The sequence below is a fragment of the Rutilus rutilus genome (genome assembly GCF_951802725.1).
Source record: "Rutilus rutilus genome assembly, chromosome: 4".
NCBI lineage: Eukaryota > Metazoa > Chordata > Actinopteri > Cypriniformes > Leuciscidae > Rutilus > Rutilus rutilus.
This window is the reverse complement of record NC_140212.1, coordinates 13603726-13617612: the sequence shown is the minus strand read 5'-3', so window position 1 is coordinate 13617612 and position 13887 is coordinate 13603726. Positions and strand designations below refer to the sequence as shown.

Below are 13887 nucleotides of genomic sequence, written 5' to 3'. Positions count from 1 at the left end.
CAATCGAGTAAATGTTGAGTTTTATGTATAATTATTGCGATTAATAATAAGTGAGCGGATAGGTTATATATAATTGATTACTATTTCTAATTAATTACTAAGATTGAAACATTGTCAATCTCACACACACACTCTTAAGTCGGCTATGAGATGATACTGTTTGTGTACCAAGTACAAACAACTGTAAAATCTCAGGGGTTTGATTCTGCTACATAGTAACACTGTAGACAAAGAAAAGGACATCAACACCAGCAGAGGACGAACACCACACTGTTACTACAAGAGAAAAAAAAATGCAGATTTTACAAATTTGAAAAATGACTTTAATTAGGAGTCACAAAACAAAATTCAACACCTTATTGGCATCCAACAGATTGATACATCACCAAAACAAAGATATATTTTAAAAGACCACTGAGACAACAGTCATTTCCTAACTGTCACCAAATGAAAGGAAGAGGAAAGCACCCAAAGTGCAAAATTTAAAAAGAATAAAAAAGATAAAATAAGCAGTTGTGGACACATTTAGGGAGTTCACAAACATGATTGAAGGTGTTAAAGTCAGATGCATCTGAAGTGTTGCTCAGTCATCAATTGCGAAGTCAAAGGGCTCAAAGTCAGAGCGCACTTTTTTGGCCTGATCCTCCTCCTCTTCCTTTGTACATTTACACTCTCTCCAGTCAGCTCGCATGGGGATGTTCAACACCACCTCGCTCGCTAATACTTCCCTGTGGCAGCACACACAGGATATACACAGGTGGTTATACTGAAGCATGTTTTTACAATCATGTCAATACTAATGTTTATAACTAGTGTATGACGGCCCGCAGTTGATGAACTGTGCCAGTGTAACAATTACCTGCCAAACTGCAAAGGGAAATTTTTCTTGATGCGATAATACAGCTTCTCGCCCGTATCCAGCTCCACATAAAAGTAGGGTGTTCCTGGAGGAGCAATCTGCAATGTGGGATATTATTGTTGGTCACAGTTCATCTTTACAGAAAACGTATCATCGTCTCATCATGACTTGCTCACTCATTCCCTACAAAGACAATGTTGTATAGTTCACAGAGAGGAATTTGGACACTTTGGATTTAGAGTGCACAAACAAGACGCCTCCCAAATGACATGATACATAAAAAAAAATAAAAAAACCTTGAAATCCAATCTGACCAGTTATTTAAAAAATAAAAATTCATTTAATTTATTTGTTAAATTTGATTTTAGACTACACACATGGATTTGTTTTTGCAGGATTGCAAGAACAAACTAAAGTGAATGGAGTTGCATATACCAATAAGTAAATAAGATATTTTTTTAAAAATAAAATCATTATATAATAATAATAGATTCTATTAACAATATATATACAGGGTTCCCACACCTTGGTTAACTTCAAATTCAAGGACTTTCCAGGTCCAATACCCTCAAATTCAAGGAATTAATGTGGTGACACAAATGTGGTGTTCAACAACAAACGTTGAGGTACCATCGTAGTAGTTTTGTGCGCTTGAACGTCATGGCAACGTACAACACAAAGTACCTCACGGGGGAAACACTTAACGTAATGCGTTAATGCGCATAACTAACCAATCAAGCAAGCTATTATGCATAGGCCACGAAGTGTTGGCAAAATAACACAATAGCGGACCAGAGGGAATAATATGGATTTTTTTTTCCAGAAAACGTCTTGCACAAAATAAATTCAAGCACTTTCAAGGACCTGTCTCTACGTGTGTTTATTTTCAAAAACTTTCCAGGGCCGTGAAATATTTTTTTCAGATTCACAAACTTTCAAGGATTTCAAGGATTACAAAAGTTTATTTAAATTATATTTACTAAGTTATTTATGTTATTTATTTTTTAATTATATACAGGGTTCCCGCATATAATTTAAAAATAAATAAAATAAATGACATAAATAACTTAGTAAATATAATTTAAAAAAACTTTGGTAATAATAAAAACATATTATATTAACAGTGTATGTATATATAAATTATAATATCAGTATATATTATATAATTTTAAATAAGTAATTTATACAATGTAATAATAATAATGATGTTGATGAGAAAGCAATAAGTTATTATATTAATAGTATATATAATTTAAAAATAAATAATTATATAATAAAGTATTATATTAAAAATATATTGAATTTTAAATGTTTAAATAATAAATGAAAACTCTGACTAACTTTGAAGTGTTCAGTCTGAGGGTGTGTACCTGTTTGAGGTCTGTATGAGCTGGAATCTCCATCAGTTCCATCTGCTGCTCTTCAGCTTGTGTCATGAACGCCTCCTTGATGTCATCTGTACTGCACTTCTCCATGGGCACCGGCACAACCTGAGGATGACGAAGAAGAGAAGTTTCCGTCCGTTAAACCCATTACGCACTGCTTTCTCATAACTTTAGGAAACCATGTGTTTGGTCATCATTGGGAACACGTCCCTCAGAAACGGTTACTCGTCAATGCAGACAGATTGTCTATCCACTCAGACTTAAACTGATGAAATGGTGTTGGAGTCTGCGATTGGTTGAAGGTGGGGCGCCTCTCACACTCTCCGCGCTGCTATAAGTTTACCAGACTCTCTTTTTCATTTATGTGGTGCTGTTTAGACTGACCTGGGATCTGTGCAGGTCAATCTGTTCAGGCAGACACCACAATCTCATTATGAATGACACAATATTTTGTATGGACCTGAAGTTGAAGGTGCTGGCTGCGGTAGTTCCTCTCAAACATGACGCACCGTTGGCCTCTGCTTTTACAGAACTTCTTGACGGCACTCTTGTATTTCTCCATCTCTTCAACCACCTCTGATGCCAAATCTACCACTGACTGGTAATGTCCGATGGGCAGCAGGAGAACGTGGTCAGGAGTAAGACCACCCTTAGCGAGAGCCACGTAACACTGGAAATAGAATACTGACATTAGATCAACATGAAAAAGCAACAGGAGAGAAGTCTGTAATTTATCAGTTGATATATTTTTATGTTTAAAAGCTTTCTAAAGTGACACTGGGCTGCTGAATACATATTTTGTGGACTGACGTGCGTTCCGATGCTTATGACCAAGTGCTTCTCGACTTCTGGACTGGCAAGGCAGAACCAACAGGGTCCAGTGGGCTGTGCTGTTATAAAAGCAGAATTCAAGGTCTGTGTCAAGAGCAGCAAGAAAAAATTAATTCAAATCCTCTCCAAAATCAACTCTAAAAAGAATCGAAATAAGTTCTGCTGAGTGTTTCTAAATGAGGTAATAAAGATAGTTCAGTTAGATCCATTAGACCACCTCTGAGAAGTGAATGGACTCACGGGGTTTTCTGGGCTGTTTGGGCTGATTGGGTCTGTCCCCGTCCGATTGTCTCTTCCTGCCATGTTGATGTTGCTGGTGATGTGGTTTATTCTGCCCCAGATCAAAAAAGAACTGGGATGCTGGTTCCTCCTGATCAAAAACATTTTTTGTTTTTGGGAAGAAATTAATACTTTCATTCAGCAAGGGAGCATTAAATTAATCAAAAGTGACAGTAAAGAAATTGATCAAAGAATCCTGAAATCTCAGTTTCCACAAGAATATTAAGCAGCACAACTATTTTCAACATTGATAATAAGAGATGTTTCTTGAGCACCAAATCACCATATTAGAATATATATATATATATATATATATATATATATATATATATATATATATCATGTGACACTGAAGACGGGAGTTATGATGCTGAAAATACAGTTTTGCATAACAGGAATAAATTACATTTTAAAATATATTAAAATAGGAATCTGTTAATTTGAATAGAAATATTTATTTTCTTTTTTTTTTATTGCAAGTTAAAACATTGTAGCTTATACAAGGTAAAAGATCAATGACATATATACACATACAGAAGAGAGAGGGACATACAGAACACCCCAAAAAAAAAGAGAAAAGAAAAGAAAAGGGTCTGCTGGCAGTGGTAGAGTGGCCCCCAGGCCTAGAGAATAGTGTATATCAAGAAATATTTCACAATATTATGGTTTTACTGGATTTTTTATATTGACGCATAAAAGGATGTGTTAAAAAAAAAAATCATACTGACCCCAAACTTGATGAGCAATAATACATCACCTGCATACTAATTCTATTAAGTAAAGTAAAAACTGTACACACACCTCCGCGTCTGCCAAAGAGGGTGGCTGTCTTTCTTTCTTCCCATCTTTCGTAGGTTTCCTGTAGGGATTTTCTGTGACATCCTGAGGTTGTTTGACTAACTCTGTGGGGTCCATGGTTTTCATCGGGACAATGTTGAAGGCATACAAGTACTGAGAGAAAAGATAAACTGTACAGTTAAGCCATGAATTCAGTCTCCATGCGCCACAGGTCTTCATTAAAAATTAAATATTATGTAGTGATGCACGGATATCAAAATTCTGTGCATTAGTTGTTTTCACGTTAAGGCAGATATTACAATTTTAAACTATTTTGTCTAAAATTAAAAATAAAATACAAAACAATTAAATTAATTGTTTAAATGAAACAAGTGAATTCAGGCATAATAACATTAATATTAGGCAGCATGAAAATGGATGTTTATATATATGCTATGTTTTTAATTAATTGAAATAAAGCGATACACCAAAATAAAGAATAGAAAAAAATAAAATAAAGTGATGTATATATATATATATATATATAAAAACAAACTTAAATGACAAATGTTGTCTTAGTTACTTACTAACATTAATAAAGTTTAAGTACTAAAATGACTAAAAACATAAATAAAATAAGTTTAAAAAAATGTATAATAAAAATGGCAAAGCACAAAAAAATCACTAAAATGTAAAGTAAAATTAAAGGTAATTCAAATTTTTCTTTTTTAAATACTATAATTGTACATAAATATTACTATGGTGAAATCATACTGACTTTAAGTGAGTGTTAGATGATGACAAAAGGCGTTAGAAAATTTAATATAATCATACATCATTATCATATCTAATAATATCAGTCATAAAAATGTTTTACACACACACACAAATTACAAAAACATACAAAGAAACAAAAATACCTTCTTCTTGGCAGGATTGTTGACTGCTGCCAGGGCAATGAATCTACTGACATGCTGAGCATTCTGTTGAAGGACCACATGATTCCTGTAAATGTATACACATTTTTTAAGACAAAAAGAATTTGAAAAAAGTAAAACATTTCCTGATGCTATAATAGCACACCTGTAGGGCAGCCTCTCATAATGGACCCCTTCCAGTCCCGCAAAATGGTAGCGGGGCTTCAGCTTGTCAGCGAGATCTGCGATGGTCGAAACCCCACAATACTTTGTATCAGTTTCCTGAAAAAGGCAAGAAAGTAAACGATCCTTAAGCACACGATCAGAAAATACCTGAGAAATGTATTAAACAAGCACAACAAAGCACTGACGGGACTGTTTCCGTACTGCCACACGCCTCGAGGCCACTGCGAGGACAGGAGAATGTCCACACCTCGAAATTTGGAGTTGGACAGCAGAGGAGCCACCAGGGCACTGAGGTCTTTACGGGTAAAGCAGTGTGAGGGAGCAGGTTCCTGTTGTGATTCTCTGCCACTGACATAGGCGATCTGAAGCCCCGATGCGCCCGTGAAAATGCCCCTTCGACCTAGGAAAAAACAAGTGTAATCGTCTGACTCAAGTTGACAAACCTGAGCCCAACAATACATACATGCATAAAAAGCTAACCGAAACCAGCAAAGACACGTGCTTTCTAAAGAAGACAGGTTATAGATCCATCTTACCCAGACATGTGATGTTGTCAGCCAACTCACAGCCATCAGAGTTTGGGAAATACTTCACGGTCTCTTGGCTGGCTGCGCCGAGAATGTATGTGTGAATTGGTGCTGGGGGTTTAGAAAGAGCACAGTTTAATTCAGTACATTTGTTTGGTGTGATTAAAGGAATACATTTTAAAGATATACAAGGAAACCTTACCCTTTTTTGCACCAGATTTGTATGTTTCCCATTCCGATTCAGCCTCGGGAGAGGTTCCAAAAAAGTCTCCAACACACAACAGCAACTGAAAAACCAAACCGTCTAGTTAAACCCACAACTCTCTCTCTCTCTCTTTAAATAAGTAAGATACACGTGCAGACTCACATCAAATTGCCCGCTCTTTTTCTGAATTGCGTTCACCCGGTTGAACAAAGCATTTATTCTTCCTTCAACGTCACCACATGCGAGACTAAGAGGGAATGAAACATTAAAGCAGCGTGAAAACAAAACACATTGGTTTATTACATGTAACTTACACCTCCGCCTATGCTGTTATTTCAATTATTTACAGTAAATTATTTATTGAGATGGGTAACGAGCTAGCTAACATTCACATATGACGCTTTTTAACCCAAAATCAAAACTTACACTCGTAAAGGCTTGTCTTCCATACCGAAAAATATATAAATCTTTCTTAAAGACTATTAAAATTAATCACGCTTGTGTCTGAGCATTGGCGTTAAATTGTGTGCGTCGACAAAATAAACCCTGTCGTAACAGGGAGCAAATTATTTCGACCGCTCATTATGAAACATAGCGTTACATCTGAAGGAGATTTTTCTGGGAGTTTTTTTTTTTTTCTGGGGTGCTATAAATTATTACATACATTAAATAATACCATATTTAAAGAATATCATTTGTAAACACGAGAATATATATTACAAACCTAAACGCACATCAAGTTTCTCTCCGGAAGAAATACCAGGGTGACACAGTAAAAGCGTATTAAACGCTTCCACTATGCGCACATTATTCGCAATATTTGCTCCAGCGATTATCACTTTATATTGTAATTTTATCGGTTAAATTGAACATTTATAATGTATAGACTCAAACAAACTAAAATATGTTTTTTTTTATGCGTTAATATAACATTGTGATGTAGATAAAAAAAAAACATACTACTGCGCAAAACTGGGGTGAGCAGGACACCACGTGACGCAACACAAACCACGAGACCAAAACAGGAACTGATTTACATTTGAAATCCTGAAGTGTAACGTTACAATGTAATAAAAGAAAATAAACTGCCATATTATTTATACCACGACAGAGATTTCTGCCGATGAGAACTGCGTTTAAACAAGTGCCAATATATCGCTTTAATTCAGGAATGCACATTAGCTGACTGTATAAACCTGCCAAATTAAACATATGTTTAAACAAGCAGACGAATTTATATAGCACTATTCCTTTAGTATATGCAAGCCATCCGTTTGTTTTCAAAAGACGTGATTGTTTATGGGATCTATGCATGCATATGAGCAGACTCGGATTCTATGCGCTGAATATTTCCATATATAGGCTTTGGCATCGAAGGATGAAAAAGCGTCTCTATCACAGCTGAAAAACAGCCGCTGACCCCAGAACAGCAGACATGACATCCCCCGAGCAGATTATAGAGATCGTGATGGATGACAAAACGTACAATGTGAGTAAAAGCAAACTGATCGAGAAGAGCGATTACTTCCGTGCGCTGTACAGCTCGGGGATGCGCGAGTCCGCGGAGGATTCGGTGCAGCTTCGGGGACTGAGCACGCCGGGGCTCGAGCTGGTGCTGGAGTTCATCAACACCTCCAAAGTTCAGGTGGCCAACGAGACTCTGGAGGACCTGATCGAAACCGCATCCTTTCTGCAAGTCACTTCCATCTTAAAACTGCTCCTCTCGGAAATCAGGCTGGAGAATTGCGTCGAGCTCTCCAAGCTCTCTGAAGTCTACGGGATGCATGATCTTAGGAATGCTTGTTTGAAATTCATGAGCTGCTATTATCATCTCATGCTGCGCAGGCCGGAGTTCAAGATGTTGTCAGCTGTTCTGCGGGATCAGATCCGAGATATGCGCATGAAAGGTACGGCCACTTTAGTAGCAATAGGGGATTTCACTGACACCTGTCTGGATCTGGCAAACCAGGACGAGCCGTGGTCCATGTTGAGGTATGATGAGCTAAAGCAACGCTGGAAACCTCTAGCCAACAATCTCCCTCCAGACATGATCAATGTCAGAGGTTACGGATCTGCTGTGCTGGACAACTACTTGTTTATTGTTGGTGGATACAGAATGACAAGTCAGGAGATCTCGGTGGCCCACTGCTACAACCCCTGCAAGAATGAGTGGAACCATGTGGCACCTTTGAACCAGAAGAGGTACAATTCACTCATGATGTGTCCAGTTATTTGTGGTTTGTCTAGTGCAAGGGATCAGTAAGTGCTTATCTGGTTTCCAGATCAAACTTCAAGCTCCTGGCCGTGAGTGGGAAGCTGTATGCGGTTGGAGGTCATTGTCTGGGGACGGTGGAGTGCTACAGTCCCGAGCAGGACTGGTGGACGTGTGTGGCGTCTCTGCCTGAACCTCTCGCCGAGTTCTCTGCCTGTGAGTGTCAGGGCATGATCTACGTCATGGGCGGTTATACCTCTAGAGGTGTGTTTTACTGTTTGAGAGATGGATTCATTCACACTCACACACACTAACAGGCATTACACTTCATTTACTTTCTTTTACGTGACTGGTAGTATTGTGAACTATGTATGTTATTCCAAAGGAAAAAATGCTTTTCTTTACTTACTTCACTTGTGATTTTTTTTTTCATCAAGCCCCTTTTTTAAACTAGATTTAAATGAAGAAAAAAAGTATAGCCAAACATTTATCACACTTTTTAATCAATTTTAACATTTAAATGTCCTTTTACATCATTTGACTCTCAATTTTAAAGTTTTTTAAAGTGAATCTTTTTTAAATGTTATGATGGCTAAATTGAATTTACTTGTAGCATTAAATATAATTGGTGTTATTGAATTTATTTTGATAAAATATTATAGAATTTTATTACCAGTTATTTATCGGTTATAACATGAAAAATAATTAACGTAATTGGCCATCATTTTTGTATTGGTACAAGATCACTCACTTTAAGTGAGTGTTAGATAATCGCAAAGGTAATCTAAAAGCAAAAATATGAGAAATCATAATAGAATATATTAAATTAAAAAAATATATATTTTTAATGGTATCGGTCAATATATATTCAACATATTTCTTATGCATTCTCATTTCCCCTATTTTTACTTTTAGATCTTTTTGCCATTATCTATCAGTCAAAGATAAACTTGTATGGATATTAAAATTATTAAATTGTTATGGCTGATAACCAAACTGATGTAGCCAAACAATGAAAAAACTCACAAAAAGTCACCATGAAATCAAAATGAACTGTTCTTTTATTTTATGGAATATTGCAATGTTTATTAAAATTGTTTTATCCATGCATATCATAATTTTTTTTAATTAATTTGTCCTTTTTAATTAAATACATACCGGTAAATGCCATTTTGCTCATATATACACATCACAGTAGGGAAGAAAAGACGATTGCAGTTTTATGTTTCATGCTGACTTTAAATTTCCGTTAAAATGATCTTAAAATGACCCGAAATTCCATCATCTCAGAGTTTTTCTCCTAATATCTGACAGATAGGAACACCAGCGTGCTGCGCTACTGCCCCGTATCGGACGCGTGGTCCGTGTTCCATTCCTGTTCGGCTCATGTGCGCAAGCAGCAGATGCTCTCAGTGGAGGACACCATTTACCTAGTGGGCGGCTACACGCATGAGCTAGAACCTGCAGAAACGGGACGGCGGAGGATAAGCCATACGGAGGACATGCTGACGGTACAGTCCTACAACGTGCAGACAGGAGAATTGTTGCAACTTAAGGAGAACACGTCAAAGTCGGGTTTGAACCTCACCTGCACGCTGCACAACGATGGCATCTACATCATGAGCAGAGACGTCAGCCTTCCAACCAGCCTGGAGCACCGCGTCTTCCTCAAATACAACATTTTCTCAGATGCCTGGGAGGCGTTCAGACGTTTCCCTGCTCTGGGACAGAACATGCTGCTTTGCTCACTCTACCTGCCCAACGTCCTCTGAGGTTGCGCTCTGGGGATCTGGAGAAGACCGCAGACTGCTGGGACACACGGATTCTATTGTAGCGAGCCCGGCCACTTCAGAAAGGACAAAGGATCGCCACACCAGTTTACTAGATCAGAATGATCAGCCAGCACAAAGAACCTGCAGGAGATATTAAAGCGATAGTTTAGCCAAAAATGAAAATCCGGTCATCATTTCCTCACCCTCATTTTGTTCCAAAAACGAGTGGCTTGAACATTCTTGATCATTCTAATGTTGTTCCACTGAAGAAAAAAAGTTGAGGGTGAGGAAATGATTTAGGTAAAATAGTGCTTTAAATGATTACTTCTAAATAAAGGTCAACAAAAAAAAAAGATATTTAATATCTCCATCAGAAGTTCTGTGAAAGTGCCCTTGTATTCAAAAGCAGTTTTAATATATTCAGTAAATATGCCATTTTATTTATCTTGGCAAATAGAGAGAACACTATAAAAGTTGCACCGAACATTTTCAACTTGCACAGAATCTACTAATTCAAATGCATGTACAGGATCTTAATGATATAAAACATGACATATATTACTACTATTATACGGATGCACAAGTGAAGGCTTTAGATTTATAGAGCCTGCAGATTAAATTAACACTAAACTTGCACAAGCCAATTAAACAACTTAACATGAAGGGTAATTAAGGCCCCGAATGAGACATTAAAGAGGTAGTTCACCCCAAAATAAAAAATCCCATCATCATTTACTCACCCTTATTTCATTCCAAACCTGTATGAATATCTTAGTGTTTTGTTTTTTGTTTTTTTGGTCCATAAAGTGAAAGTAATAGGGTCCAGTATTGTTTTGGATCCATTGACTTTCATTAAAAGGACAAAAACAGTACATAATAATAAATAAAAAATATTCAAACGATCGTATTTTGTGTTTTGCAGAGGAAAGGGTGAGTAAACGCTGACAGAATTTAATTTTTAGGTGAACTGTGCCTTTAAGATCCAAAGTGCCAGACTAAATGGTGAATGTTTAAGACTGTCAGTGCCTGAAAAGTAGTTGATTTTTGACTTAATTACTCTGTTACTAGTCTTAATTGAATTATTTTATTCCAAATACTGTATATCTGGAGAAGTGTCTTAAAATGTGCTGCACAAATGAAGCACAAATACATAAGCGCCTGACCTAAATCGCTGTGATGTATTTTTGCATTTGGTTGAGTGAGATGACCTGATGTTGACGTGAAAGAAAAGGAGATTCTTTTGTTTTTTTCTTTTCTTTCTTTTTTAAGAGTGAAGGACTTTATACTTATGCTCCATTTACTTTAGCTTTTGTAGCGTTTTGATTATTTTTCATATGTTGAGCCAAAATGGATGATGGTTTTGTTGAACATTCCCAAGTTGCCTTGAAATTGTAAAGATTGTGAGTTAAAAATAAAATGTTCAGGGAAGCAAATAAAAGGCTTTATATTGCTTGTTTCTTTGTGTGTGTGTGTCTTTGCATTTGGCAGATGTCATACTGTCACTTGTCCTTCTTAGTGAGGTCACCTTCTGTCGTTCTGTCCTCACAGAGGAAGTCTGTGTGTAATCGGCTGTCCGTCAGACACGCTGCAGCGTCCTATCAGATCAGCTGTGTCATCATTGCAGCAAATGGGTGAGATGCGTCGGATTAATTCATCGCCTTTGAATCTGATCGTTGTTCACTTCTTGTCCTTCATTCATTGTCTTGGCATCTGCACAGTGGATTGTATCCTGTGTCTCATAGCATGTCCTAGAATGACTCTGGTCACTGGGTCTTAATGTTGAGCAGATGTCCCAGCAAAGACAAGCCACCTGTAAGAGAGGAGGATGGTGGGCAGTGGAGGGCCAATGATCCGTTAGTTAAGCTCAGGGATACATTAGATCCAAATACTCACACAGGTCCTGTTTTTACAGATGCTTCTGTCTTTTTGTGTTTAACACAGTCACAGTGTTTCAAACAAGATATCATCGAGTCATGAGCGAGGATACACAGGTGTATCCTTCCCTGGCATCCTAAAGGTGTGGAGCTAAGACGCGAGGAAAGGAAGTGAGGATGCACACATAAGAAATGAGAAGCACCCACACTCATTCCTGATAGGAGAAAACTCATAGCTGTTATCTTGGCAAAAGGAGATTGCAAAAAGTATTTAATAAAAGGGTGCCAATAATTGTGGCAAATGTGATTTGGAGAAAAACATTTATTTCATAATGTGATTTCCCCCCAAGTTTCAATTCTTTTAGTTCAATGAAAGGTTAGATTTTTGCAAATTTTTTGAATGAAAGATCAGAAGGATAAACAATGCAGATTTATTTTTTACAGCCATTTTTGATCATATTAGTGCCATTAATTCTGATCACAACTGTATACATACAGAATACAGTATATGAATGATAACATTACAATTTAATAAAACGGAACTTAAATTAAGAGATTCTTACCTGATCTATTAGAAGATTCTAATTTCATTCTTGTTTCACAGGCATACAACAAAGAATTTGATTTGAATATACTGTATACACATTTCTTTTTGCAAGTGTTTCTATGACGACAGACTTGAGAAGGATCAGCAGAGTTCTATAAAAATGATTGACAGTTTTCTCAGAATGCTTTGGAATACTGCATACTGATGAGTAAAAGCAGCTGAAGAGACAATTATATATATATTTTTTGTCATAATCCATTATTTATCAATAATAAATGCACTTTTCACCAATACCTTTAGGAATTCATGAATAGAAAAGAGGTTGTCTTTAAACACTGATTAGCAAATCTCACAAATAAATATTCAGTCCATATTCAGTCCATTATTATGAATATGAAGAAAAAAATAATTATAAGATATATATATCGTCTAATTAATATGTAGCATATTTTTAGGACCATTAAGATTATATCATATTATATTATATTATTTTGCCATTACAGTAATTGGGGGGACTTCATTTTCAATAAGCATTTCTTTTTTTCACTTCTTGACATTTTCTTGACAAGCATCATGACATCTACCCTGCCATTGTAACATGGTCAGTCTATGCATTACTGGGAGGCAAAATATCTAAATCATCTGTTCTAGATGTCCTTGGTCCTAGTTGTCCTTATGTCCTTGGTGCAATAATATAGCCACTTGGTGGCGCTACAACTTAATTAATAATATATACAGTATTTTCACCACACACACACACACACACACACACACACACACACACACACACACACACACACACACACACACACACACACACACAAACACACACTGTTCTGTTATTCATTAAAAATGGACATAATGCAAATGCAGATGAATAGAGGACTTAAGTATTAAAACAACTAAGATCATAAATCCCAATAAAAACATGAAAAACATATCAAGCTCTCAGGTAAAAAAAACAGGCAGCAAAGAGCAGTGATTCTTCTGTATTACAGTGACCTCTTTTCAAATAGCCAGAAGCGTGATTTGTACTGGTTGGGAATTGGGGGTTGAGTGAGGGGAGTGTGTCTTTTAGCGATTTTCTCTACTGCACCATGTGGCCAAATGATAATATCTCCAGCAAATCAGAGCCGAAGAAAGAAAAGAGGTATTGCATGGCCGTTTAATGTGTCACTGCTATAGTGAGCTGACTCTCTCTGATGGGCCACGGGTCTCAAGCTGAAATAAATGCAGAAGAAACAGCTTGTTCTACCTCAATGACTAATGATTTAACAAGTCACATCTGCTCTGTTGTAACTCTTACAACTCTCAATGTAATTTCTGTTTTCAATAACACCAATTAATCAGACAATGAGCAGATCTCTTCATTTAAACGCTGAATCACAATGGCGAAGGTTTAAAAAAAAATGTATACAAGATCGAAAGTAAAGCCTTGATAGTCTGTCCTGGCTGAACCTTTCTATAGTAGCACTTGAAAAAATGAATTGGCTGTAATCTTCATCTCTGGCTGACC

The 13887-nt window shown here is 36.7% G+C and overlaps 2 protein-coding genes across 3 annotated transcripts; one reads left to right on the top strand and one right to left on the bottom strand.

The window, feature by feature from the left end:
• Window positions 1–302: 302 nt before the first annotated feature.
• cwf19l1 (CWF19 like cell cycle control factor 1) lies at window positions 303–7752 on the bottom strand. Of its 2 annotated transcripts, none has more exons than XM_084408188.1 (14): window positions 7492–7752; window positions 6129–6213; window positions 5964–6048; window positions 5771–5872; window positions 5420–5634; window positions 5215–5330; window positions 5052–5136; window positions 4156–4305; window positions 3316–3445; window positions 3055–3134; window positions 2705–2914; window positions 2230–2349; window positions 860–957; window positions 303–728 (listed from the first exon to the last, which is right to left on the bottom strand). In XM_084408188.1, exons 1-14 carry the CDS (start codon window positions 7590–7592, stop codon window positions 584–586), a joined length of 1722 nt encoding a protein of 573 aa, XP_084264314.1. In that variant the 5' UTR covers window positions 7593–7752; the 3' UTR covers window positions 303–583. The 2 variants fall into 2 exon arrangements, with proteins under 2 accessions (XP_084264314.1, XP_084264315.1); XM_084408189.1 differs by lacking the exon at window positions 7492–7752 and adding an exon at window positions 6393–6522.
• Window positions 7747–9950, top strand: klhl42 (kelch-like family, member 42; the record flags this gene model as incomplete). The annotated part of the gene is made up of 3 exons (XM_084406899.1): window positions 7747–8168; window positions 8249–8442; window positions 9493–9950. The coding sequence occupies 3 exons, from the start codon at window positions 7747–7749 to the stop codon at window positions 9948–9950; spliced, it is 1074 nt and encodes a 357-aa protein (XP_084263025.1).
• Window positions 9951–13887: the final 3937 nt, after the last annotated feature.